Source organism: Rhinolophus sinicus, chromosome 14 (assembly GCF_057876585.1).
Source record: "Rhinolophus sinicus isolate RSI-liver-muscle chromosome 14, RSI-T2T, whole genome shotgun sequence".
NCBI classification, from domain to species: domain Eukaryota; kingdom Metazoa; phylum Chordata; class Mammalia; order Chiroptera; family Rhinolophidae; genus Rhinolophus; species Rhinolophus sinicus.
Window position 1 is genome coordinate 64,946,145 of NC_142514.1, and position 27,721 is coordinate 64,973,865.

The 27,721-nt window shown below is 33.6% G+C and overlaps 1 protein-coding gene across 6 annotated transcripts in view; it reads left to right on the forward strand.

The window, feature by feature from the left end:
• SH3GLB1 (SH3 domain containing GRB2 like, endophilin B1) overlaps window positions 1-26,604 on the forward strand; it is a 38,524-nt gene extending 11,920 nt beyond the window's left edge. The window contains exons 3-11 of one of the 6 annotated variants that reach the window (XM_019751756.3): window positions 1,177-1,305; window positions 3,547-3,680; window positions 5,137-5,229; window positions 8,815-8,901; window positions 10,724-10,747; window positions 14,524-14,613; window positions 15,008-15,111; window positions 21,216-21,444; window positions 21,817-26,604. In XM_019751756.3, coding sequence (XP_019607315.2) covers window positions 1,177-1,305; window positions 3,547-3,680; window positions 5,137-5,229; window positions 8,815-8,901; window positions 10,724-10,747; window positions 14,524-14,613; window positions 15,008-15,111; window positions 21,216-21,444; window positions 21,817-21,924 — 998 coding nt within the window. In that variant the 3' untranslated portion in view covers window positions 21,925-26,604. The remainder of the gene's footprint in view (window positions 1-1,176; window positions 1,306-3,546; window positions 3,681-5,136; window positions 5,230-8,814; window positions 8,902-10,723; window positions 10,748-14,523; window positions 14,614-15,007; window positions 15,112-21,215; window positions 21,445-21,816) is intronic. The other 5 variants (XM_019751758.3, XM_019751757.3, XM_019751760.3 and 2 more) reach the window with 5 other exon arrangements.
• Window positions 26,605-27,721: the final 1,117 nt, after the last annotated feature.

The window sequence follows — 27,721 nt, forward strand, 5'->3', positions numbered from 1 at the left end:
AAATGTTTTATTAACTGAATGAAATCAACATGGTGTTCAACTTTAAACTTTTGACCAGATAGGTAGAAAGCAGCAAAGCTAAGAATCACTCTCACAGTCAGAAAAAGAAATTCTGAAATTTACGTAATATTTTCTAAATAATTGTTTTGAACTGACTTATTTTAGTTTTAACTAATTAAATGGTTTTAAAATGCTGCTTAAAAACTCCTGATGCTGCACCAGAGACTACCACAAAAGCAAGTATTATTCCAACAGCCTATTTTATGTATAATCATTAACATTTTTCCAACTTCTGAAGTGTTTCTGTTACTGGTTCAGCTCAATATTGAAATTTTCAGTGCATTGTATGAAACTTCCACTTTTGGAGGAATACCTCTCTGTTAGGCAGCAGTGCAAATGTGAATTTTTTAAATATTATACTAACAAACTACTTATTTAGATTTTACTGAATTTTTTCCTTTCCATTTATGATGTTCGATAATTGCTTTTAACCTTTTGTTTTGTATTTAAACTTATCTTAAATATGAAATCTTTTGAGTCAATACATGCTCAGAGATGTCTATATACTTTAAACATAAATAAATAAAATTAAGCCAAGGCATCATATTGCTAATTTCTGTCTATATAGACTATTCAAAGCATGGATTGTTCTCTTCTTTATAAACTCCTATGCCTATATTTAGATTCTAGGAAGACAGAGCTTGCAAGCAAGCAAAAATGTGAAAAAGGCATCAGAAGTATGTCACTTTTTGGTTCTGGATACCTTATATCCATATTTTCATAGCTGTAAATTCCTGATTTTGAAAATATGAACGTATACTCAAAGTTAAAAGTTAGACATTATATGAATGGGGCAAAAGCAACTTCAGTATTAATACCAACCTTTTTCTGGAACATAGAATGCCATAAAATACGGATGTAGTAATAATAGTTTTACTATATTTTAAAATATTGTTGTTACAAAATATTTTATCATATTTCTAAAATATGTTTTTTAGAGCTGTATAATACTCTAACGTATAAATAAAAAAATTATATAGTAAGATATATACTTGAAAGCATGCTAATTTCATGTTTATTTTATAGGGCGATAAAAGGCTAGTAGTAGACACAAAACAGTCTTTTAAATAGTTTTGCTTTTTTGAAATCACTGGTAATTTTAAACCTTTCTCCTAGATGCCAGGATAGAAGAATTTGTTTATGAGAAGCTAGATAGAAAAGCTCCAAGTCGCATAAATAACCCAGAACTTTTGGGACAATATATGATTGATGCAGGCACTGAGTTTGGCCCAGGAACAGCTTATGGTAAGTGAAAGTCAAAAAGATCTGTTTAGAAATAGCTTTACTTTTAGATTTTTACTATGTAGAGACATCAACATTTAGTAGAATCCATTTTAAGTTCAAATTTTTTGTTAAAATTTTGGATGATGTGAGAATTATAGACAACCAATAAATATGTACAGTTCAATTTAATATTTAATATATGTAAGTACATATTGTTCTGAGAATTTACATGCTCTTTTAGGTAAAAGGTTAAATGCATTCTTCACTTGTACTCCCATTGAATCTTGTAACACCTCTGTTGTACTTCTTAATGATACATTGCAATTTTTGTTTACATATGTCTCCTCTAGTTGATAACATATTTTTTTCATATCTATATACACATATATATGTATATATACACATAGGTATGTATACATATGTGTGTACATATATACACATATATACACATACATATACACATATGTATTTACATACACACACACACACATACACACACACACACACACACACACACACACACACACGGCTTTCTTAAGACTTACTTATTTCTATGGGAAAGTACCTGGCACATAGTAAGTGTTTGAACAAATCACTAGTGCTTTCGTTACACAATAATGTCAGTACCACAAAAATGTTCACAATGGTTATCTCTGGAGGTTTGGGTCACATTTCTATTTTCTTCATATAATTTAATTTTTTATAATCATATCTTACAGTTACGCCAGCTTTGTTAGTTGCTATATTGACTTTTTTAATGTATAACTGAAGTTCGTTATATATCATTATCCTTCAAATCTAATTTTCTCAGAACATAAGACTATTTAAGATTTCTATAGCTTCATTTCCTATTGTTCATGTCTAATAATTTTCTTAAGACTTCTGCAAGAAATTGATCCTTATTTGGATATGAAATAGTTGGTAAATTAAATTATTTTTTACACAAAGTCCTGAATTATGAAACAGCTCAAATTCTGAGACAGAATGAACTTAAACTTTAGTAGTTCTCTTTATGTCAGAAGAAAATAACCTAAATATTGTGTAATGAATGCTGTTAATCCATTGACTGGCTTTTAGATATACAACTTTGAAACTTTTACATTGTGTTCTTCAAAATATAATTGTTTCAGAAGTTGGAAAACGCTTAAAATTTCTCTAGTTTTATTTCTAAATTTTAACTATTACTTTTAGAAAAACTTGACACATTAAACAGATTTTTTTCTAAATTTTTTTTTTTTGCTGGCTTGTGCCAGACACAGTTAGATGCTGGAGTCGTAAAGTACATGAAGGAGACCCAGCCCTTTGCTTCACCGGACTGAAAGCCTGGTGGAGCATGAACATCTGAAAGGCTTCTGAATTTTTTCCTTTTTTCATCCACTTAATCTGTTTGCATCTCTAATATTTCCATACAATGTACCCTGATTATTAGAATTGGGCTTTGTGAGTCTATTTATTAGTAATTGATAATAGCTGAAATTATTCCAGGCAGTGGGGCTAAGCACTATACAATATAAGTATTATTTCAGTAAATCCTCACTTATATCTACTTAAAATGTAAATTTTGTTATCTCCATTTTAAAGAAGCTGAATCTTGAGAGATTGCATAATTCATCCATAATCACACAGCTAATAATTCAAATGCAGATCTGTATCCAGAAATTGAGCTAACTACTATGTTCTACTATTACGTTCCTTACCAATCACATCTAATCTCATCCTAACAAGAAGGCATTAAAATCCACAGAACTAAAGCTTATTAGTTCCTTTTCTTTGTGGTTCCTTTTCTTTCACTCTATATTCCACAGTACGTGTCCTGGTTTATTTTTAACTTAAAATAACAAATATATACTATTATTTATAGAAACTTGAGATAAGTGCATAAATATAGAAACAGAAGACAAATTTTGACTTGATCTGTTTATTAAAATATTTTAAGCATTATACTTTTATAAGCATATCTACACTATTTGAACTGTGACCATAAATACTTTTAAGTGTATCCATCCTTATTTGTCCCATTGGTAGAATTAGTACAATTAACGATAAGGAGTTCATCTTTGTCATTTTTATTTAGATATTTATAATCTTAAATTTATTTTTAAAATAAAACTACCGTAACTACAGTTAATTCTTTTTTATTTTTACTTATGTGAACAAGTGACAACTAACTTTAAAGTAGATTAAGTTGCTGATTTATCTTAACATGATTCTATTTTCTGACACTACCAGACAATGGTAAAAAGAAACTTTTTTCCTTTGCAGGTAATGCTCTTATTAAATGTGGAGAAACACAAAAACGAATTGGAACCGCAGACAGAGAGCTAATTCAAACATCAGCCTTAAATTTTCTCACTCCTTTAAGAAACTTTATAGAAGGAGACTACAAAACAATTGCTGTGAGTTGAAAAGTGTTTCCTTTTTTTTTAAAGTAAAATATTTAGATATAACAGTTTCTCATTTGCCCTCTTCATGACTGTAGATGTAGCAGATTAGAAAATTTTAAAAATTGAGCTAAGTGTTTATTCAGCAGAACACAAAGCTAACCAAAATAAAGGACTGTTGATGATACAGACTCCATTTTTGTGTCCCTACAATGTTACTGAGATACCCTTGTATCCATTTTTGTTTATTATCAGCACTAAAATCTATAGAAAGTTTCCTGGAATGATTATAAAAATATGGCACAAAATATCAAGACAGTGTAGTCATGTAACTATTCATTTAAACTGGGATCCAGAAACCTAATTATTAGAAGCTGTATTTCTGGCTATTAGACGTCTTGTCTTTTTGCATCCCTAAAAGTCCATTGTCTTCTTTTCACACAGCTATGCTTTATTGCTAAAGTATAAGAAATAAATATTATCACTTTCCCAAACCTAATCTATTAGTCTGTTATTTTTTAGTTTAATTTGTTTTTTAGGTGATGAAGAGTGGAGATGTAGGTGGATTTTTTCCCCACAATTATTGCAAAACTGCTTTTGTTTTTAAATACTACTTCAAACTCATAATTTGCAGATTTCTTATAAAATATGATAGAAAATATGTTTACAATGAATTTGTCTCTGGGTGAAAAATATTTGGCCTGAGACAAAGGGAAAACCACCAAGTTGAAATACGATTTAAAAGGTATTAGATTGTCAGTAGGATGAAATCTATCTAAGGATTAATAAAGCAAACTTAATTCTTATGATCTTAGAAGCTTGAAGTTCCCACGAGGAATTCTAAGATAACATACTAATGTTTATTTGTTATTTGTTCTATAAATTTGAAATTCCATTTTGGAGTAGTATAGTTGCTTTCAGTGCTCTGGCACGTAACATCACATAGGGTATCAACGAGCTTTTCCCTAGGTCCATACCTCCTCCATCATAGGCACTTTCTAGGTAAACTGTAACAGTTAGAAAAAGTTTCTCAAACCTGGGCGCTACTGACATTTGGGGCCGAGTAATTCTGTTGTGGGAGCTGTACTGCACTGTAGGATGTTTAGCAGCATCCCTGGCTTCTACCCAGTGAGTGCTAGTATCATTCCTCCTCAGTTGTGACAACCAAGAAGATACTTCCAAATGTTCCCTGTGGTGCAAAATCACAACATTGAAACTAGTATTCCTTTGTTTGTACCATCGCCTGCCATCTTTCCTAGATATTCAGAATGTCTCAATAATTTTAAAATTGAAAACAGTAAGAAAGGGGAATCAGATAACTGAATGGTCAATTTATAGCCAATTTTGTAATTATAGATCTTTGTTTATCAGATGATTGATGTATTTAATGGAAAATAATACTTTAAATGTGTATGTTCTTACTGGATTTTAACATCATCAGCCTTTATGTTTTTCTTTCCTAAACTTACAGAAAGAAAGGAAACTATTACAAAATAAGAGACTGGATTTGGATGCTGCAAAAACCAGACTAAAAAAGGCAAAAGCTGCAGAAACTAGAGCTTCAGTAAGTAGTGTTTTTTAATAGAAAAATATTTTAGGTTAATAACATTTAGACTTGTAAAATATTTTACTCAGATACATGCAAGCTACAGTCTGTCATTAAGACTAGAATATGATGTTAGAGTATTGTTTTTGTATTTTTAAACTTATCAGAACTTAATACATCCAGATCAGTGCAAAATAGTCATATTAAGAGGCAACATCCTTATTTTAGATAATACACCTGTAGCTAAAAAACAAAATTATAAGAGCTTCTCAAGCTATGTCATCTTTAAATTTCCTCAGTGGTAATGGCAAATACATCTTTTGGAGTTAGGTTTATTATATTTGAAATATAAAAACAAATAGTTAAGATGAGTGAATAAGTTTGAGAATGCTGTTTGTGGCTTAAAAATTAGATGTGACTGACTCCCTTTCTACATGTGACCCAAAGTGACTAAAGGAGTTGTCACCAGGAATAGTTCCAAAACATTCAAACAGTGGCAGCAGGGACTGACAGGTGGATAAGTAAGTTGTAGTATATTTTTCATAAAATCAACCTCAGAAGAGCCTTTAAAACTGAGTGGGTATATATTAAATATAGTTATTCAGTGATTTTATATATATACACATATATAAAACTCTTAAAAGGTTTAATTTATAAGCTTCTTATTTAATCTAATATTTACACTGTTTATATCTCCATTCCAAAGTTTGCAGAGATTAATCACATATAAACAAGTCTGAATTTATTAGAGGAAGCTAATAAGCTAATTCTTAATTTGAGCTAAGAGATGCGTTTTGTTCAGAGGCATGACATTCCTACTGCCTTGACTGTTCCCAACTCACTGCCACTACCACCATTAAGAATCATTGCCTTAAAGGAGCATATTAGCACCATGTTGGTAGAAGTCTGTTGTGGTTCTCTTGTTTGGGGAAAGAAAGGGTTGAAACTTGGTTTTGAATAAAATTCAAAAGTGGTAAGTTGGTGTTGGACAGTGATGTCTTATGCGATTACCCCAATACCTTATATGAGCAAAATAAATTATTTTCTTCTAGATGGTTCCCCTTTTGGAGATTCTGTATTAGCTTCTACAGGAGAAAAGCTATCTTTGACAAGAGATTAATTGCAAACTCACTGTCTATTTCACCTCAAAATACATCATGACATCATTGTCAAGAACAGCTAACTTCTTTAAACAGGCTTTTTGCAGAATCAGACAAGATTGGGCGCGTTCAGGGTGGTATGGTCATAGACTTTTTGCAGAATCAGAACTTCAAAATTGAACAATGGCAAGAGATTCAGGATATTCGTTTCTAGTTGCTAATAATAAATTTATATAGTAAAATATAAATTGTTTTTTAAGATACTAATTTCATAATTAGGAAAGAATGTTAAGATAAATAAGAAACATTTGGAAATAAATGTTTGAACTATGACAGAATCTCTTTATTCAAAATGCCTACATGTGTCCAGTGATGATTATGGATTAAGAATATGGTTGACAGTGTTTTGTACACATGAAACTAATAATAAATAAATAAATAAATACAAACAAAATGGTTTACCTAAAAAAAAGAAAGAAAGAACATGGTTGTCAAGTATCACTTTAACTTTCTTTAACAACACTATTATAGGATAATGATAGTCTACTTTTTCACCTGGAAAAGTGCCAAAAATCTCATAGATTTAACAGTATGCGAGGTCCTTTGATTATTCTAAATTGTTTTACCACTGCTATTAATATATATAAGAACTAATTACAATAGACAAATTTTGAGAGATGTTGCCTTTTGATATATCCAGAGAAGATCTCGACAATTTTTCTGTGCTCTGTATTTTTCAGGACTAAATTTTTCCATGAGAATTTACATTTAAAATAAAAATGAAAGATTATACAAATGACTTTATTCAACAATCTCATTTATACACAACTTTTCTAGGATTTGCATATTGCATAAAACTAAATTTGACAGTAGTCAAATATTAAAAATATCAGTCTAGACAAAAATTTACATTTCCTGATTTTAGTTGTGTTCTTTCCTCCTAGATAACCAACTCGTTTTTCTTCAAACTTTATAGTAGTAAGTCTGAAATACTTCAGAAAGGAAAGATCCTTTTTAGATTGTTATTACTTAAAGCTTTGAGGCATGCCTGTATTTTGTGAATATTTTTCTGTATTTCTCTTCCATTTCCTTAAGAATACAGAAAAATAGAAACCACTGAGAGTTAGGATTGCTTTTTTTTTTTTTCTTCTTTGACACATTTCCTGGTTTCTAGTTGGCAGCTGAAGAGGTTACTCTAACCTCAGACTTTCTTTGATTTCACTTATTTATAAATTTCCGTGGAGGGTTTGTTTTGTTTTGTTTTGTTTTTTTGTGACTAGTTATTCCTCTGCAAGTAAGGTTTGGGACCTGAGCATAGCGTCCCTTTTTTTTTTTTTTTTTTTTTAATTCATTTACTGGTTTCTTGTGACCTCTTTTAAAATTCTGTATTTACTGAATTCTAATTTTGTACAGGTGCTTTGCTGAGGAGTTCATAGACAAATAATGCAAAATCTCTGCTGTCCTTGGTTCACACTCTTATATAGTAGATTGAATTTTTTGAGATTTAGCCCTATCAGTAAAATATTTCTGCTTGTCTCCAATAATGCTACTTTACTAACGTGTTTTATTAGTTAGCATTAGTCACTAGTGGTTCCTAACTAATGAAGAATGGTAAAGCTACAGCAAAGCTATTTCTCAACTATACCAATTAAGTAGAAAAGAGAAAATCTACTTGAATGTTTCACAATGAACAAAAATAAAATATAGTTTTGAAAATAGTGTAAAACTTATGTCAGAGAAGCAAAGACAAATATAACTTCTACATTTAAATTTTAAGGCACTGACATTTATTAACCTAATCTTAGTCTTATATGAACTTAAAAAGTTATTTTAGAGTTTTGTTAATGGAAAGAAACAAATCATCTGGCTTCAGAGCACTCTGATATTTGGAGGTTAGGCCTCTGGCACTTTTGGGTATCAAAAAATGATGGAAGATACATCTTCAACATAATATAGCTAGTATGTCCCTCTGCCCATTTAAGCATTTCCATAGCACTCTCAGGTCTTTATAAAATGAGTGAATTTGTAACACCATCATGTAACCTTAACTTTAAGGTACACGTATTAGAATATAAAGTTTATTAAAAATACCTTTCATATTTCTTCAGAGTATGCCAAGACCAGGCTGAGGCTGATTGAAAGAGAACATGGATGAAGGCATCATACATTCATAAAATAGAAATTATCTTTGAATAGGAAAGCTGTGGGTAGGCAGAAGGGCTTTATAGGTGGAAATTAATAAAAAATTATAGGTATTAGTGGCAGTTTTTAAAGTGATGCATTTCCCCTAAATGATTCTAATTTAAAATCAAGCATCAACCATATTTTTTGTCTTTGAAAATCCCATAGAACAATATACTTGTGTGGTTTTTTTTTTGAGAGTAGAAAATCATTTTATCACTTGTTTTCTACCTGTTTGTGTGTTCTTTATTGTGCAGAAGTAACTTGTTTCACTGTGTTCATTGGTATAATATGTTCTTTGTCTCTTACTTATGTACTTAAGCAACTAAATTCAGCTCGCCTTGAAGGAGATAACATTATGGTAAATTTCTCTCACATGCTCAACTTCCTGCATGTAAAATGGCTGAAGGTTTGTTGGCCTACTGTGTTTTCTACATCATAAATAAAGTGCATTCTCTTGCTATTATCTGCATGTAAATATCTAAAATATTTGAAGCCATGAATTCATTAGTCTAACAAAAAATATAGGGAATACTAGCTGAAGTAATATTAGAACTTAAAGAAAAGAAATTGTGGTTCTAATTGCCAAATATATTAGCTAAACCAAATCCAGATTTTAGAATCTGAATTTATACATAAATAGATTGTGCTTTTCATGTCCAATAAAAGATGTTAATTTAGCTGGAACTTGGTATTTTCACTGTTGGTGAAGAAAATTAACGAAATTAACAACTTATAGAAAGCTATAAGGTACACAAATTTACTTTGCTTCTTGGTACCTTTGTTTCCTTAATTTTCACCCAAACTCAATATAGAATTACAGTGGTACCTTGGTTTCTGAACGTAATCCATTCCAGAAGATCGTTCGAATTCTGAAACATTCGAAAACCGAGGTGCGGTTTCCCCAAGAAAGTAATGCAAAATGGATTAATCTGTTCCAGACCTTTCAAATCAACCCTTAAACTGAAAATTTAGAGTGAATTTTACTACCTAATGATACCATAGATCCATAAAATTTACAGCGTTCATAAACCAAAATGTTTGTCACGAGAGACGTTCGAAAACCGAGGTACCACTGTAATTTCTTCTGCAATTCCAGGCCAAGATAAACCCCAGTAGTTCAGGCATTTCAGTACTGGAAAGGCATATTATATTCCCTGTACAGTGTTAATGTACTTAAGAAAGTTGTAGGATAGTGATAGCCTTGGACAAGAATCGACAGTGAGAATTGTTACATAGTACCCAATGTGTGTATTGAGCTTGAGAAAGTTTTCAAGATGTTGGGAATTTTTAATTTTTTAACAAAATAGAAGTTTGTAATTTCTGAACATAGCCCAAAAACTTCTGTTAGCCAATAAAGATTTATGGAGTGTTTACTATTATACTCCTAGCTACATTACTTCCTATAGAAATGGCATGGAACCTGCAGTACAGTTAATAATAAATTGACAGTTGATTGCTTTTATTCCATTAGCATTGAACTACAAGCAGGGGAGGGGAAAAAAAAATCTATGAAGCCCTGGCTAACTTAGGGCTTTCTTTAGATAGCAAGAGAATGCATCCATTTATTTCCATTGTGCTATTTGTAGGTAAATAAAAAGTGTGAGACTCATTTCAATCATTGATAATTTAGCACATAAATTATAGGTTTTCTTTTAGGTAAAAATATCCTAAACAATTAGCAAGACTGTTTTCATTTATTAGGCATTTATTTTACTACTGTTGTCATCTACTTAAAGTAACATGCATTTAATTCGGGTAATTTTAAATTCATTATAGCTCTGGTTTATTGTGCCCCCTCCAGATGGCTATATCAGTGTTCAGTATCCATTTATCCTTGTTTTGTTTTAATTTCCTAAAATTCTAGAATTTTAGACCTAAGAAGGAATTAGAAATAATTTAGTTCAAACCTCTCATTTTACAGATAAGGAAACTAGAACTAAGAGAGGTTAAATATTCCCAATTTTAGAAAACTGTTGTTCTTATTAATTTATAGAATTAGTAAAAGATTCAAAAATTGATAGTATTGATACATATTAAGGCATACTTTTACAGTATATTCAGCTGCACTAATTTAGTTACCACTATTTAATCTGTTAGTGTAATTCTGGAAAAGGAGTGTGCCATTTGAATTAAATTATTTACATTTTTCTGTACTAAGTTATAGAAAATGTTAAATTCCAACTTTCTTTCATGCTCTGTATTTTTCTCTAATTTTTAATGCTGGCTAGATTTGGGCAGAGGAAGTGACAAAAGTAAGTAAATTATTAAACTACAGAATTATGAAACAAGAATTTGTCATTCATTCAGTAACTATCGGGCAATAACCATGGGGCTAGTCACAGTCTGTGTTACTATAGCTTATTGAAATCTGACTGATTACGGAAAGCTCAGGTCCATTTGGCTAGTAGTAACTCCACAGAGCAGTAGAACAAAGCTGCAGAGATGTGGTTTGCATGCACTCGATACCTTTTATATTAAGTGGTAATCTTTACAATGCCTTGTCAGAAGACTTGGTTTATTCATATGACAACTATGTAAAATATAGTTAATACCATGTTCTTTATCTTCAGAGAATTGAATGTATCATATGTCACACAAATGAATTTTCTAGGTCACTGAAGCTTGTTCTCTCCAGCACCAAAGCTAGTTTTTCTCACTTTAGTTGAAAATATTTGTAAAAAAAGTATTTTACTGCATTAAATACAGGATAGCATATATTTAATTTTACTTACAGTTAGGATCTTTATTATGAATATCCATTATTATACTGTATAACAATTGGCTCTGTTGTTTGTTTTTAAAGTATGTTGTCTTCTCCCTCAGTGTTAGACTGTCCCTTTTAGAAGCTGTCCATATGCCTGCTACTAGCAGTCCCTCTGCCTGTGTTGCCATTTCTAATCTTTCTGGGCTGGGAAATCAAATAATTAAGCAAGAATTTAGTAAATAAAATGACGACTTCAGCGCCGATTTGTTTCAAATCCTACTTGAGGTCTTCAGAAGCATTTTTCACTTCCTTTTTATGTTCGGGCCTACCAAACCCTGACCTCCAGACAAGGACAGTGAGGTGTTTATGGCCCCTGGGTTTTAATAGTTTTACAAACTTTAACTTTTCATTTTCTGACTTTGTAGGATTGCTGACTATTTCATGTGTAGGTTATAGAGCTATTGACTCTATGACTTGGAATACCAATGTGAAATTCTTGACTTATGCGCTCATGCCCCTTTGTGGAATCCATTCATCAACCTAATTATGGTTCCACTCTGGCTTCTGATTTCTTCCTGAACCTCTAGCATGAAAAGGTGGCAGAGTAACCTAAAAGAGAATATAGGTTAAACAAGAAAACCAGGGTCTCTTCTACTTTGGTTAGCATGCAGGTACATCACAAAATTTCTGATTTGATTCTGCAGTCTCTTCAAGTTTGGGAAATATTTGATATAATAGGAAGAAACTCATGAAACAAGTATTTACATTATTTATGTATGAGAAAAACTTAAGAAAATATATCAAAATGGATTTGAGGAGTTTTCTTCTATAATTGTTCTGTTATTTTTATACTTAAAAAATGTTTAATTTTAAAACTTCTTATTCCTGGAATATTTTAAGATTTAAGCCCATAGAAAAAATAACATTGATTTAAGTTTGTCATAGCAAATGCATGATCTAAATTTCTAGCTTATAGTTACCCAGTCCTGATATCACAAAGCAACAAATTCTTGACCTTTTTCCAAGTTACATCCTAAAAGAACTCTTCTTGCTTTCCTAATCCAAGTTATGCTATCATACATACTGTAGGTCATTTAGCCCAGTAACAGTAATTCTAAGCATCTTAATTGTAAAATTAAGTCCGGGAATGAGATCTTCTGGAGGACAGATTAAAACCCTTTAAATTTATTGCCTTTCTTTAAACCCTTTTTACCTATCTAATAATGGGTCGTTTTCTTCCTAAGTAAATTGATTATACTGAACCTGATTTCAGTTAACCTTAGCCTCTCAGATTAATTATTATGTGTCAGAGTAGAAATGTTTTGGGACTTTAAACTGTTTGCAACCACCCAAGTCATATACTGAAAGTTGTTCAAACATGAGATTTGTTTCCTTCCTGTCATTTGCCTTTTCTAAATATAAAATCTATATTTTACAGAATGACTTCTAGGCTTTGTTACATGGTGCCTTTCTTCACAAATAATTTTGCTCAAACATTGAAGACTGATCTCTTATCCTTAATAAGGTCACTTTATTTTTTTTTATTCAATGTTTTAGCTTTAAAACATTATTTCCACTTCAGACTCAAGTTTCTGGGTCACTATTAATTTGCTGCCTAGCTTACTTGCTTATACCTTGTACAAAAATATTGCTATTTAAGTAGGCTTTTCTGCCATTTCTACTAAAGGTTTTTAAATCAAGTTGTGCTTGTACAATCAAAGATCTACATGAAACTAGCCTCGTTTACTTCTGAAGTTCATTTATTTTTGATTTGCTATGGTTACTTCTATTAACCACAACCTTTTTGTATTCAACCAAGCAGAACAGTAAATAGTGCTGATGTAACACTGAAGTGATTGGTTTTCCTTAACATTTTCCTTAAGAAGAACATTGATTCTTTGCTTCTCCTGGGGTTTTTTTCCATTCCATACTAGCTTCCAGATGAAGCTTACTTCAGTCCTGTTATAAAAGCACCGTGTATTCTGGTTTCAGTGAAGTAAATTTAATTTTAACTCAAATTATTGAGTAATTCAAGTTTATTTCCATAAATCCAATCTAGTAATCAATTCTCAGTCCTATCTGCCAGGTCTGTTGCCAGTGAGATGAGAATATAACAACTGATTATCTATTTTGCTGCTACCTCCTTGTTAACTAGTTCTCTAGGTTAACTATTGTCAGGGCAAAGAAGAGGGAGGTGGGGTGTGAAAGGAAAAAGTTCAGACCTTGTTTTTATACTACAGTCTCAGAACTATTGTAATTATTTGGCTGGGGGAAAACAGTTTCTTCTGGAGAGGTAGTAGAAATTATTATTATAATAACATTATTACCAATGATGATTCCCAATGAGAGAGAAAGTTATTTTGAGTGAGCTATCAGATTTTATTTTCTCCTCCTCACTTACTACTAACCAACTCTTTAAAGGTATTTACTATTTTTAGATCATGTTGACTTTTAGTGAACTGTTTTGCCCCAGCATTAAACCTGTATCTGACGATTGAAGCTAGTAATGGTGTGCTATTATACACACTGCTTTCCAGCTCCAAGGTCTTCACTTTGGTAACTTGAAATCAACTATGGTAGAAGTATTTATACCATGAAAATCAACACATTAATGCCTTTTTTTTTTTTCCTGGAGAGCTGATTTACCAGCATACCACTGATTAAATGTCATCCATAACTTGCAGAAAAACCCCAGCATGTGTTATAGATAATATTTCTGCTTAAAGCATATTTTATGCAAAGTTTGGAAAGAAAAACTAAAAAGAAAGACACAGAGGGCAAAGAGTACTTTGAAGGTACCTAAGAACCATATACCTGAAAACAAGTATATGATTGGTAACTAAACACAAAAGGTTAAAATTCTATGGTTTCATTCTGAAGTGTTTTATTTGAGATTAAAGGCTATCTTTAACTTCAAAGCAAAGTATGATAATAATTAAGAATTTTTTGAAATATTTTATACATATAAATTGGTAATTTTAAGACATGTAAAATGTTAAAGTTTAACAAAATTGATACTTGGAAATATATTGACTGTCCCATAAAAGTTTTTCTAGGTTTTTATGTGTATGTCATTAAAATTTGGTATTGATAAATTCTTTTGACTCAAGTACTGGTAGGAATCGGTTCTATCTAGGTTGAGTAATATAGGAAAACTAAGATCTAGAAACCAGGGACCAGGTTAGATACAAAGCAGAATCAGGGAATTGCTAGATTAGCATTTGCAGTTTGTTTGGGAGATTTTTTTTTTAATGGTCTTCATGAATGTACATAAAATGGACTAAGTCGTCTTAATGAGATTCTAAAACTGTGTTCCAATTTAAGTCTGAACAGGAATTAAGAATAACTCAAAGTGAATTTGATCGTCAGGCAGAAATTACCAGACTTCTACTAGAGGGAATCAGCAGTACACACGTGAGTGTTCGTGCTTTCATTGGAAATTCATTTGGAACAAAAGACTTTGATAGTCCTAAGGCAATTTGGAGATGAAAAAATGAACTTTCTTTTCAGTCATTTATCAGGGAAACTTAAATTGTGGGACTTTCTGAAATATATGAAGAAATATTTAAAATTTTTGTTTATCCCTCATCACCTAGTTATCCCACCATCATCATAGTTGTTGGTTTTTGTTGGCTAAACAATTTATTACACCATTAAACCAAAGTCAATTTTAATAAGTTTTGTAGTAAAATGTTAGATACTAGTGATTCTCCCTGAGTATAGTGTTGTATTCTGTCTCCCCTTACTTAGCATTTGCCACTTTAAGTAGATTATAAAGCTAAGAAGTGACTATAACTTTCCTTTACAGGCCCATCATCTCCGCTGTCTGAATGACTTTGTAGAAGCCCAGATGACTTACTATGCACAATGTTACCAGTACATGTTAGACCTTCAGAAACAACTGGGAAGGTGGTAATTTCCTTTCAGACATGAAATTCTGATAAGAGAAGAAATTCAGATTTTTGCATATGAACTAATAATAGAGGTGAAGACTAGAAGAATTAAAGGCTTTTATTAGCTTGCTTAAAATCGGATTTTTTTTTTTTTTTTTTTTTTTTTTTTAAGGAAAGTAATTATCAGACTTCTGAGGTTACAACATTTTGAGCTCTTCTGGCACAGAAGAATGTTAACAGGATGAGAAGATAATTTAAATGAATACCTTTTTAGTGCTGTATAAAGAAAGCTTTAAAAATGTTTGAAGTTCACTTTTCTATTGAATACCTTTGCAGTTAGTTGAGGAAGATATAGTTACATTGACACTTAGTTGCCCTTAGAGATAAACTAATTTATACTTATTCACTACTCACTTGTTCACTGTTTTTAAAAAAGGGTTTTAGAATATTCTGTAAGACTTCAAACCCATTAGTGTTATTATTTTGATTGTGGTCATATACTTTAATGCAAAATGATAGAAAAATCATATAGCTCAATCATTCATTCAAATAATTTATTGAACATCTGCCAAGTGTTCATTCAATATTTAAAATTCAAATATTATTTAACTGTTCTATACTCTAAGATTATATCAACAAATAGAACAGTCAGAATTGCTTATCCCTATGAGCTTATGTTGTAAAGTGACATTGGAAATAAAATGATGTATAGGACAAACCTGGTCTCTGCGCTCACACTTTAGTCCAAGTAGAAATACAGAATACAGGTGGACAGGACATGTGGTGAGTGGTAAGGTAAAAGTATAGGTTACTGTGAGGGACATCTAACTGTGACTCAGGTGGGTCTAGCGAAGGTTCACAGATGATTTTAGTAGGAATAATCTGGATGAAGAACGGGGCAGGGATGAATATTCCATGCATAGGAAGAACATGTATAAAAAAGGGCCAAAGGAAAGAGTGTGGCAAGTTCAGGGAAGTGACAGTAGTTCATTCTGATTGAAGCATAATGTTCAAGTTAAGAATGGGATGGTAGATGAGGCTGGAAGGTAGATGAGGCAGGATCATGTTGTGAATGCCCTTTAAGTAAAGGTAAGGAGTTTGCAATTTATATAGAGAGAAACTATTAAAGCAGGGGGGATGATGTGTAATATTTTATGCAGGACTATCAAGAGAAGTTATTTCAAGGAAGAAGGCAAAAAAAAACCCAACTCACCACTTTGGTGTTGCTTTCTGCATATTAATCATTCAAAAGTCGACCTACAACAAAATAAAGCATATTCACAAAACCAATTTTAGATCTTAAAAGTGAGTTCTAACCTAATACCATTAGTTATTCTAGTAGGATTTACAGAAGGATTTATTTACACTTCTTGAAGCTTTGTTAGTGGTGTTAATATCTGAAAGCAGAACACCACTTTATCCCCACATCATTACAACTATTTTAAGCCCACGAAGCCTTAGTACTTCCTTTTCAGTTTGCTCTAATACTTTGGGAGTGTAACAAAGGGATTGCTGTGGTTACTGTTCATACTTGTATTCTGCTTACAGCCACACAGATGCTTGGAACTCAGTCATTCAAACAAAATCTAGTTACTGCGGCACTTTAGGATAAACTCAAACGTTACAGAGTGAATCTTTTGCTGTTATTCTAGGGAAGAAAGTCCAGGTTGTCCCTCTGCCCTCAGAGAATTCTGTTACTGGTAACGACCAATGATAGAGAGTGGGGGAGTTTTAGACCTTTCATTGGTTGCAGGTTATGCTTTTTAAGACCATTTATAGAAACTTTCAAATGCAGAACCTGAAAATCACCCAGATGCTCACTAGGCCATGGAGGAGCGGTTTCTGAGGGTAGTAAATGTGACAGTAAATGTGTCAATGGCGGTAATTAGCAGTGTTGGTGGTGGTAGTAACCGAACAACAGCATCACTTAGGAAGGACTTCAGTGTCCCAGCTACTCTGCTAGACACCTCATCTGCGATAATGTTGTTATAATGTCACTCCAGTGAGGTAGATACTATTATCCACATTTTACAGATGGGAAAGTAGCACTAATCACAAGATTAGTAAATATATTTTACTTTTAAATAATTGGGAGGTTTTAGCATATCAAGATACAGTGGCAGGAAGTCTGTAGTTTTTTAAATGTGTCAGTAAAAGTTCTTAGAAGGTGAAAAATGTCCTTTCATCCTTTCAGGGTTTTTTGTTTGGTTCGTTGGTTGATTTTTTTGTTTTGTTTTGTTTTTGTTTTTACAATTTCCCAAAATTGACATAGGTAGCTCTTAGTGGCTAAATATATTAGTAAATTTGAAAGTTAAATTCCATGGTTAGAGATTTTTAAAAATCACATATGTTGAAAGAAAAGTCGTCTTTTTTTTTTTTTTTAATCTTCAGAAATGTGTAATTATTGCTGCTGAGGACTGAGTTCACTGAGGAAAGGATGCTAGGAAATGTGTTCTTAATTTTGGAGTAAAACCTGAATTAGAAATTCATTCTTTTTATCCTGAGAACCCTTTTAATCCATCAGAGAAACATTTGCTTTTAATTTTTAAAAATGTGTTATTCTATGCATAAAGGACACAGTGTAAACAAAAACTGATCAAATCCTGGCCTTTATGGAACCCTATATTCTGTTTGGAGGTAGAAGGGAGTAGAGAATCAGTGTGTATGTGAATTACATAGTATATTAGAAGGTGATAAACACTATGGAGAAAAGTACCTTCGTTAGGGGTAGAAGTTTGCAGTGGTCAGAGAAGACAGAGACTTAAAAGGTGTGACGACGCAAAGCATGCAGGCATCTAAGAGAAGGCATTCCAGGAGAGGATATAGGAAGTACAAAAACCCTGAAGCAGGAACATAGCTGTTATATTCAAGCATCAGCAGGAGGTCTTGGTTGGAGATGAATCAAGGAGACTGAGCTGGAACACATGGGGCTTTGGAAGCCACTCTTTGGACTTCGGCCTGTACTCAGAGATGACAAACCAGATTTTGAGCTGAGGAGTGACATGATTTCATTTTATCCGTTAACCGGATCATTCTTGCTGTTCTATTGGATGGATGTTAGAGGGTTATATGTTAGATGGGTCAAGGCTGACAAACCTGTTTGGAACCTATTGGAATAATTTAGTCACTTAGGAGATGACAGTGGCTTGGGTCAGGGTGACTGTGGTAAATGTGGTGGAAGTGTTTAAAAACCCTGCGTGTATTTTAAAGGTAGAGCCAGTAGGATTTGTTGACAGCCTTCATGTATATGAGACAGAGGAGTCAAGAATTACTGCTAGTGTTTGGCTTGAACAACTCGAAGAATGGACTTGTGGTTAATTAAAATCAGGAATGCCCCAAGAGGAGGAGGTTGGGGTAGGAGGGCATGTCTGGTATATCAGAAACCCAGATTTAGACATGTTAATTTGAAATGTGCATGAAACATCTAAGTGGAGCTATCCAATTTTATGATCTGCAAGTCTGGAATTTGGGGGCTGAGTTAGAGATGTAAATTAGAGTCATCAGTATGTCGAGGATATTTAAATATGTGAGAGTGGAGGAAATCACCAAGGGAGTAACTAAGGGTAGAGAAAAGTAGAGGAGTAAGGACTGAGCCTTGACATACTTCAACATAGAGAGCTTAGGATCCATCTAAGAGCATGATAAGTAATGAGAAGTGTGGTAAGATGTAAACTATGTGTGGCCTGGAAGTCACATGAAGATGATAGAGAAAAGTGCAGAGGAGTGATCCACTGTGATCACTAGCTAGGTCAAGTGAAATAGGACTAACAGTGGATCACTGGATTTAGAACACTGAAGTCATTGCTGACCTGGACAGGAGTAGTTTTGGTGGAACAGTAGGGGCAAAAGCTTGTTTGTATTGTAAGAGAAGGGGAGGAGAGGAACTGTAAGTGTAGGTAAGTCTTTCCAGGGGTTCTCGTATAAGGAGGAGCAGAGAAACAGAGCAGTGGCCAGAGGAGAAAGTGGGCTCTAGCAGATTTTTGTTTTTTAGGATGGGAGAAATAAGAGCATGTTTGTAAGCTGATGAGAATGATACAGTAAATGGAGACAATATAATGTGGGACAGAAAGGGAAGAATTGCTAGGGTTGATGTCCTTGAGAGAAGAAAGATGATGGGATTTTGTGCACAGGTGGAGAGACCAGCCTTAGGAGCATAGACAGCTCATCCGTAGTGAGGAGAAATGACCAAAAGCATGGAAGTTGCCTAATTGTCCTTTTTTCTCTCAGTTAAAAAGGAAGAAATTCATCAGCTGAGTATAAAAGTTAGGGGAAGTTAATGGACTAAAGAAATGTAATTTCCAGGCAGCATTATAGACCCACGTGAGGTTCCTTCTCATAAATTGAATGTACAACCAGACAACATGGTTTTGTATTTTTCTCCTGTCACAGTAGCTATATAGATATTAAGTCGGTAAATAGGGACATTTTTACCAAATGAGTATAATGACGTAAGGGGTATAGGCAGTGAAGACATATGTGGGGGTGTGGGGTGACTATAATTAACCATGGACGTGAAGGGTGTGTTGGTAGGATGATAGGTGATAGGTCTGTGGTAGGACCATAGATCCCAGATAAGCTTGTTAAAAGTAAGAATACCAGGAATAAAAATGGTGAGAGAATGAGGTGTTGGAAATTATGATTATTGGAAGGATTATAGTTTTTAGAATTGATGAAGTCTACATGAGGCGGGAATGGGTAGCTGAACTACCCATTCCCACACAGAATCACTAGAATCTGAGAGGCCAAAGTGTTAGAAGAATTACCTACATGGTATTAAAACCTCAAGAATTAAGATACAGTGTCAGTGAGCCAGAAGCTAAAATCTTCTAGAAATGAAGAGAAAGGAATGAGGCATCTGTACATAACTGCAGTAAGAGATGGTGGGTAGTATCTAGTCAAATAACATGAAATTCAAAGATTGGGTATGATTGATTATGGGGGGAAAGTGTAGAAATGATCATGAGGAACATAAAACTCCTATCCACTTCTAGGCTCAACGATTAAAAGGAGTATGGGAGATAAACCCCAAGCATAGATAGGGAAGGTTTAGGGAAGAGGTTAAGGATAATGAGAATTTTGCTGCTGGCTAACTGATTTCCAGGTGTCACAATGGTCATAAAGAGAAGGAAATTGTATTTTATGGAGGCATGACTTTCACCTACCCTACCAAATGAGGCCTTTTATATTTTCACTTAATGGATTTATTAAAATTTAAATACGAATTTTCATAGGAAACTTTCATCCTTAGAAATGGTTGGATTAGAATGATGATAGGCCAGCTAATTTTATACTGTTTTCCAGTTAGTATTGGAAAAACAGTAGCCTTACAATAAATTATTCTAATTATCTGTAAATTATTTATAAGCACATCAATCACAGCGATTTCATTAATTTCTAATAAAAATTTTCCCCTAAAAAATAGACAAAATGAACTTAAGAAATTTCCCCTTTTCTCTCATTGAGTCTACATTATGATAATTATCAGTCATAACATATTATTTGAATATCCATCTCCTCACTTGCCTATATGTCCATAAAGGAATGATATCATTTTATCTTTATGTCTTCAGCTTGTGGTAGTGATGCTAGACAGGTAGATATTCAATAAATATTTGTGATTTCAACAAATAGGAAATGTGATTGGATCGATTTTATAAAAAAGACAATTCAGTTATTCAAATGTTTCTCAAATAATTAAATATTAGCTACTACCACAAGAGTAAAGTAGTTTTCATTGATATTTGTATTTAACAATTCATAATGAGGAAAACACCAATAAAATATGTAAATAGAAGCTTTTTGGAAGTATTTTAAGGATAAACTCACTTTTTGGGGGGGGAAAAGTAGCCATTCTATTTTTTAAAAACTTTTCTAAGTTTATAACTGTAAAAACAGCTTTGAAACAAACTTTCAAGGATTTATAATTTGAAAACCACATGAGTTTTCTCTAGTATAATTGGCCCAATAGGGATAAGCTAGACAGCAGGCTTTGTCATTAAAATATTAACATCTGTAAATCTTTCTTCCTTTGGTAGAAAGTAAACACTGCCACCAGGTGGTAATATTCAGGAACTTGCGTTACTTGGAAATATTAATATTAATCAGCCATTTTCTTTTCAACAGTTTTCCATCCAATTATCATTGTAACAACAATCAGACTTCTGTGGCACCTATACCATCTGCTTCATCAAATGTGGCTGGTTCTCCTGCCTTGACTTCAACAAGTGGCCTAGTAATGACCTCTCCTGCCAACCTTATTGACCTTAAGGAGTGCAGTGGCAGCAGGAAGGCCAGGGTTTTGTATGATTATGATGCTGCAAACAGTAGTGAATTATCACTTCTGGCAGATGAGGTGAGTAAAAAAGAAAATTACATCGTAGATTGACATATCTTCTAATATAACAAAACGCAAAGTTCATTATTTATTTGGAAGTAGTTTATCATGATGCTTTCATAGATTTCAGATGGTAATATTAGCATTTTATAGAATTTTAACTACTGTTTAACAAAATAGAACATTACAGAAATATCTAAAGCTTTTAACTGCTAAATAACTGGAAGATTTCTAAAACTGCCTCTAAAAATATCCTTTACCTTTCAACAAAATGTGTAATGTTGGCGTCCTTTGATAGTGAATAGCTTAAACAAATTAAATACAAACCTTATTAGTTTCCCTGTGTGTGTTTATTTTTAACATAGTAACTGGAAATATTTTATTTTATAGGTGATCACTGTGTTCAGTGTCGTTGGAATGGATTCAGACTGGCTAATGGGGGAAAGGGGAAATCAGAAGGGCAGAGTGCCAATTACCTACTTAGAACTGCTCAATTAAATAGGTGGACTATGGAAAGAGTGTCCATCATGACACCGTATTTATATACAATTAACTCTAAATAAAGCAGGGTTAGTATCTTCCATGTTCATGTCTTAAGAGACTGAAAGAAAATACCAGCCATCAGAAACCAGCCTTTCTGCCAATAAAATTGCATGGTAAATATTTCATTACAGAATTTATGTTAGAGCTTTCATGCTAAGAATGTTTTCTTACAAAATTCTTTCTACTGAGGTTTCACTAATAAGCACTACTTTTGAGCCCCAACTTAAAGCAGAAAAACTGTTTTCTACTGAATTTTTCATTAATGGCAAGCTTTTTCTTTTATGTAAAATAAATTTATTGTGAAATGATGTCAGTGACTCATTTATTAGGTTCAATTAATAGCCAAAGAATAAAATTAAAATTTGTTTTTAAATGTCGATTTAAAATGAGCTCTAAGATATAAATCCCTTTTGTGAAAAATATAATGTTTTTGAATGTTTCCATAAACAAATGCAGTTATACCATGTATACCTTGTTTTCCAACAGAAATTGAATTATTTCAATACTGTATTTCAATGGGTTATGGTGGGGGAGGTTGTTTGTTTTATTAACACTACTGATTGGTTTCTTTTAAATTTAACTAGTCTTTGAAAAGCATTACTGTATTTCTTTGGTATATTTGCAGTTAAGGTTCTAAAACATCTGGAACAAGCTCAGTTCACTAAACAATATTTTTAAGTTTGTTCAATTGGCACAATTTAATGCGTAATCAAAATTGGATTCATTAAGAGCGTACTGCAGTACAGTAAAGAGAATTTGTTCTAATGGACAAATCTTTATAAAAATATGGATTAGTGCATATACATTCATCATAGAGTAAATTATATACAAACAATACACTTTTGGTTATTCTGAGCCTACTAGTAAAGTTTTGAAAATTTATTAATGAACTTAGGTTATCTTGATCAGGATCTCTAGTTATGAAACACACACTAATAAATGGTTAGTGACACACTTGGCATGAGAAAGCTGCTATTTGGACCATTGATATGAATCAGCACATTGTTTCCATGTTAGGACTTCTGTCTTTCTTACCCATTCATTCATCTAGCATTTTTGAGAGCCAGACACTATGCTGATCAACTGGGATACTATCCTAAACAAGAAAAACACAGTCCTCCCTGCACCCATTAAAGGCCAGTGGAGGTTACAAAAAAATAAAGGAGCGTTTGTCATATAACAGAATCAGTGTCGTGATAAAAGTAATATAGGGTACTGTGTTTGGGAGTTACCTAATTCAGATTTGGGGAGTGAGAGATGGTGTGGAGAAGATGGTTTCAGACAGAGGGAAAAAGATGTGCCGGGCCTGGAGCCAAAAGCGTGTAGCTCATTCTGACATCTAAAAGTAGTTCAGTCTGGCTTACACATGAAGTGCAAAGGTGTAGCCCATTTCTTCAGGAAATGTTAATGTATCAAAATGAAAATTGTTTTTGGTACTTTAAAAAATGAATACTTAACACAGAAGGATGTTTTAAAATGATGTTTAAGAGTTCCTAATGACATGGTAAACATGTTGATAATTTAGTTCACAATCCAAACTTTAGTTGTTACCCTTTTATTTTGGTGCTGTGAGACAAATTCCTCCTCAATTCTATAGTTGCACAAGACGCTTTGATTCACACTGTGAATTGCCATACTCTTAACCCCAAAAGCTGCTCAAGCTGGTTAGTTAGCTATAGAACCAAGTGAGCGAAGCTTTCCCCTCCCCAGAAAGGAAATTCTACAGCCAGTCTAGAGTACCATCTATATTATGTTATGTGAGACCAGATTTAGGCTTCAAAAGATCATACAAAAAAATCAGGTCAACTTGAAACACCAACTGTAAATTAGGTATATAGGAAGTAGAGTAGTAAAGGGGAAAGAGTGTGGATACTGGAATGAATTGGTTCTGGGTTCAAATCCAGTCTTCCTCACATACTGTGCTCTTTGAGCTTCAAATCAGATAACATATAAAACTGCTGTCTCCTTATTAGTGAAATAGGGATAATTATTCCACCTTAAGGTGTTTGTGAGGTTTATATAGCAAATGTTATCTTGTATATGTTAGGTAATTTTTAGGGAAATTCTTGGCACATAGTAGAAACATTCTGTAAATCCCAGTTTCCCCTTGTGAGCCCTTGTAGATTCCTGACCTGCCGAGACTAGGCCTCACTCATGCCTGTACCAGAGATACACCTCTTTGATACATGTGATCTGTTCTTTTTACCAATGCTATCTTACACCCTCTTTAAATCAGATTCAGATCTAGGTTAAACCTTACCACACTCGGTGTAAATGTTTTATCAGAAACTAATGCTTTCCATTAAATGAGTATTGATTATAGTAACCCAATAATGTATAGTAGCCCCTAATAATGTTAAGGTTCAAAGGCTTCTTCTGCCTTTGTCTACCACAAATCTACCACAATATGTGGACTTGTTCTTCTGTTTATTCCTCTTTATTTTCATGAGTTTTTTTTGTTTTGTTTTGTTTTGTTTTTGTTTGAGGGGAGGGAGGTTGGTTTATTTTAGTTTGGTTTTGCCTTATAAAGTCATAGGTATAATTTTACTCAGGTAAGAGCCCATAAAAATTCTTAGGCATGGAAAAAAAGCTTGGGAAGCCTATTAATTCATGGTGCAATTCAGAATTATTTAAATAAGCTCTGGTTCCCCTGAGCTTAGGTATAGTAACTTATGAAGGATGCACATATGAATGAAATAATAAACTTGGAAATAGGCTCTTTTACAAACAAAAAAATATGATTGGCTTGTTTCTGCATTTGTCCTCAAAGTAATCTAAACTAAAAGGTCATGGTGTTAAATCATTTTCTTTTATGCTGCTAATCAAAAGAATTCGTATTGTAGGAGATTAGGTCCTAGAAATGGGAATGTGCCTCATCCCGAGTAACATGAGAAATAAGAAAACAGGCCAGGGTCACCCGTGGGTTAGAGCCCATCCTCATAGTCTGCTGTCACCCTCTGCCAGAACAAACGGATAGAATGTGAATGGAGGAGCTGGTCTTGGGAGGACATTTCTCAGATAAACTGGGGAAGGTGATTGAGTGCAGGACAAGCAACAGATTTGTTTACCGAGAGAGGCTCAGCTTAGCTCCATGCTTTGTAGACAGGATTCCTCAAAAGTCTCTACGCTACCTCCCAAATACCTGACATTTTGAAATATGTTGCCCTTGTATGTAGCACTTCAAGCTGGAGTGAGGAGCCATAATAGATAGATGGCTTTGAAATTTGACCTACAGCCAGCTTTGCCTCAACCCCTTCTCCACATGAGTAAGTGGCTCTTACCTCATGAGACTCAAAGGGAGGAGGGAGTTCCAAGAGCACACCTGCCCTTTCTCCCACATTGTCCTAGTTAGAAAGCCTCCTCAGGGCCGTGCTGCTCGGTGTGAGACCCCAAGACGGGCAATATCAGCATCACCTAGGAAATTATTCAAAATGCTAATTCATATTTTCAAGTACTTTCTACCTTTATTTGTACTGATTTTTTTTTCTTCAAGGGGCTATAGAACTAGTGTTCTTCCATGTAACATTTTAAAAAATATTTTTAAAACTGTCTTCTGATTCTCTCTACTATGTTCTAGCACTAATCAAAATTATATATAGTTACGTTTATGATTGGTTTAGTGTTTATCTGTTACTCTAAAATGTAGGCTCATTGAGACAGACTAATTCTTTTGATCAGTTAAATTCCCAGCTCCGCACAAGACCTGGCACATAGTATGTACTCAATAAATATTTGTCGAATAAAAGAAAAATGCAATTCCTAAGCCTTATCCAAGATCTACTGATTGGAACTCTGGGGGTAGGACCCAGCAATCTTTTTACAAGCCATTTGGGTGATGGTCACACAGTAAAGGTAGAGAACCACTTCAGTAGAACACACAAACCTTGCCTCTCACCTTCAGGCCTATTATCTGACATCACTTGAGAAATTCCTGCCTTCTGGACCGTCACCAAGAACAATGCTATGTTACGCTAGAGCTAACTTGCAGGGCTGTATCACCAGCAAGTGTGACGGTGTAAGCTGTGCTTAGTTAAGGGAAATACTGCTGGAAATGCCAGTACTTAGTGGCTGTGGAGGGTTTCTAGGAATGGATTCCTTAGTCTGAAGAAGGGTAAATACTACCACCCCATTTCCACTCAGCACTGTGACAACTTGACATCAAAGCACCCTGACACACCATTGAAGTGGCATCAGACTAACGTGCGTCCCTGTGCTCAGGCTGCTAAGCTCTTCTTCCTATTTCAAAGGAGATTTTTTTTAAGAATTGTTAATGTTTTCTTAATAGTACAAGTCATAGATATATTGTGAAAAAAGAAAACAAATGAAAATATGATTTAAAAAGACTAAAACCACCTATAATACTACCATCCAGGGAGAACTGTTACTTAGGTGTATAGGTGTATAGCCTTCCAGACTCCTGCACATTTATAGATTTTTTTAATGGGATTAACTTGTATATACTGTTTTGTAACTTGTTTTCACTTGACGAATACCACAACTATCCTGCCGTGTCAAATGTATCACTACATCTTTTTTAATGGCTGCATGGTATTCCATCATATGTGCCATATTTTATTAAACTGTTGATTTTTAGGTTGTTTCCAATTTTTCATTAATAAACTGCTTTAAAGAACATTGTGTTACTAAATCTTTTATGTGTTCTTAATATTTCCTTAAGATGAATACTTGGAAGTGGAATTGCTAATGGAGAGAGCATGCCAGTTTTTAAAAGCTTTTGTTGCTGCCACTTTGTCCCCTAGAAAACTTATCAGTTTACCCCCCCCCCTTTTTTTTATCAGCAGTGTACAAGAGAAATTGTTCGTTTTTGGAGGGCTTCCAAATGAATGTTCTTAGAGCCTTCAGTTTAAAACTAAAGGATAAGAGGAAGATAAAAAGACCCTGCAAAATTAAAACCAAGATCAGTCTGAAATTATTCTGATATTACATCACTTACTGTTCTACCTTCTATTATGTATTTTGTGATACTTTGGGAATGTTTGTAGTACTAGCTTGCCTCTTGCTTTTATTCATTCTCATGGAAGCACTATCACCTTTCTGACTTTTGCTGAAATGGTAGGAGAACAATCTTAAGTAGACTGGTAATTTTGATGCTGGTTGGTTTACAGTTGGTTTTAGGGAGCATGGTCATAATAGGGAAAGTAGAAACGGGAAGTTTGGCCGAACACTGACTGGCTCTCTCATTCAGTTGCCTGACTATGTATCAGTCACCCTCTTTGAGTCTATTTGCTTACCTGTAGAATGAGAATAAAATAACCCTACCTTGTAGGGTTGAAAGGATTAGCCATATTATGGACAAACTGCCTAGCACCTAGTAGATAATAAATAACTTACTGGGATCTCCATCTAAGTATGTTAGAGCAGTTGCTATTATCAACCTCTGTGGAGTAAATATCACTGCTATCGCCAGATAAAATCTTCCTTGAAAGATGTCACAATAAATGGACATTGCCTTGTACATCCTACTGTACCTACAAAAATCTAGTTCTAAAAGAATCCGTCTTGATTTTTCCACACTCGGGTATTCACGTAACCTAACCAGATAAAATTCTGCGACAAGGTGTCTAATAGAAGATTTCAATTACTATGCTTTTCTGGCAGTGTATCAAAGTGATAATCAGATTCTAACATGGTGAGCTGAATATGGCAGCTATGCCAAACCCCCTTCAAATTGAAACTGTCCCCGTTTGCCCCCCAGCTGATTGTACTTTGGAGGGCTTGTCCTCCATCTATA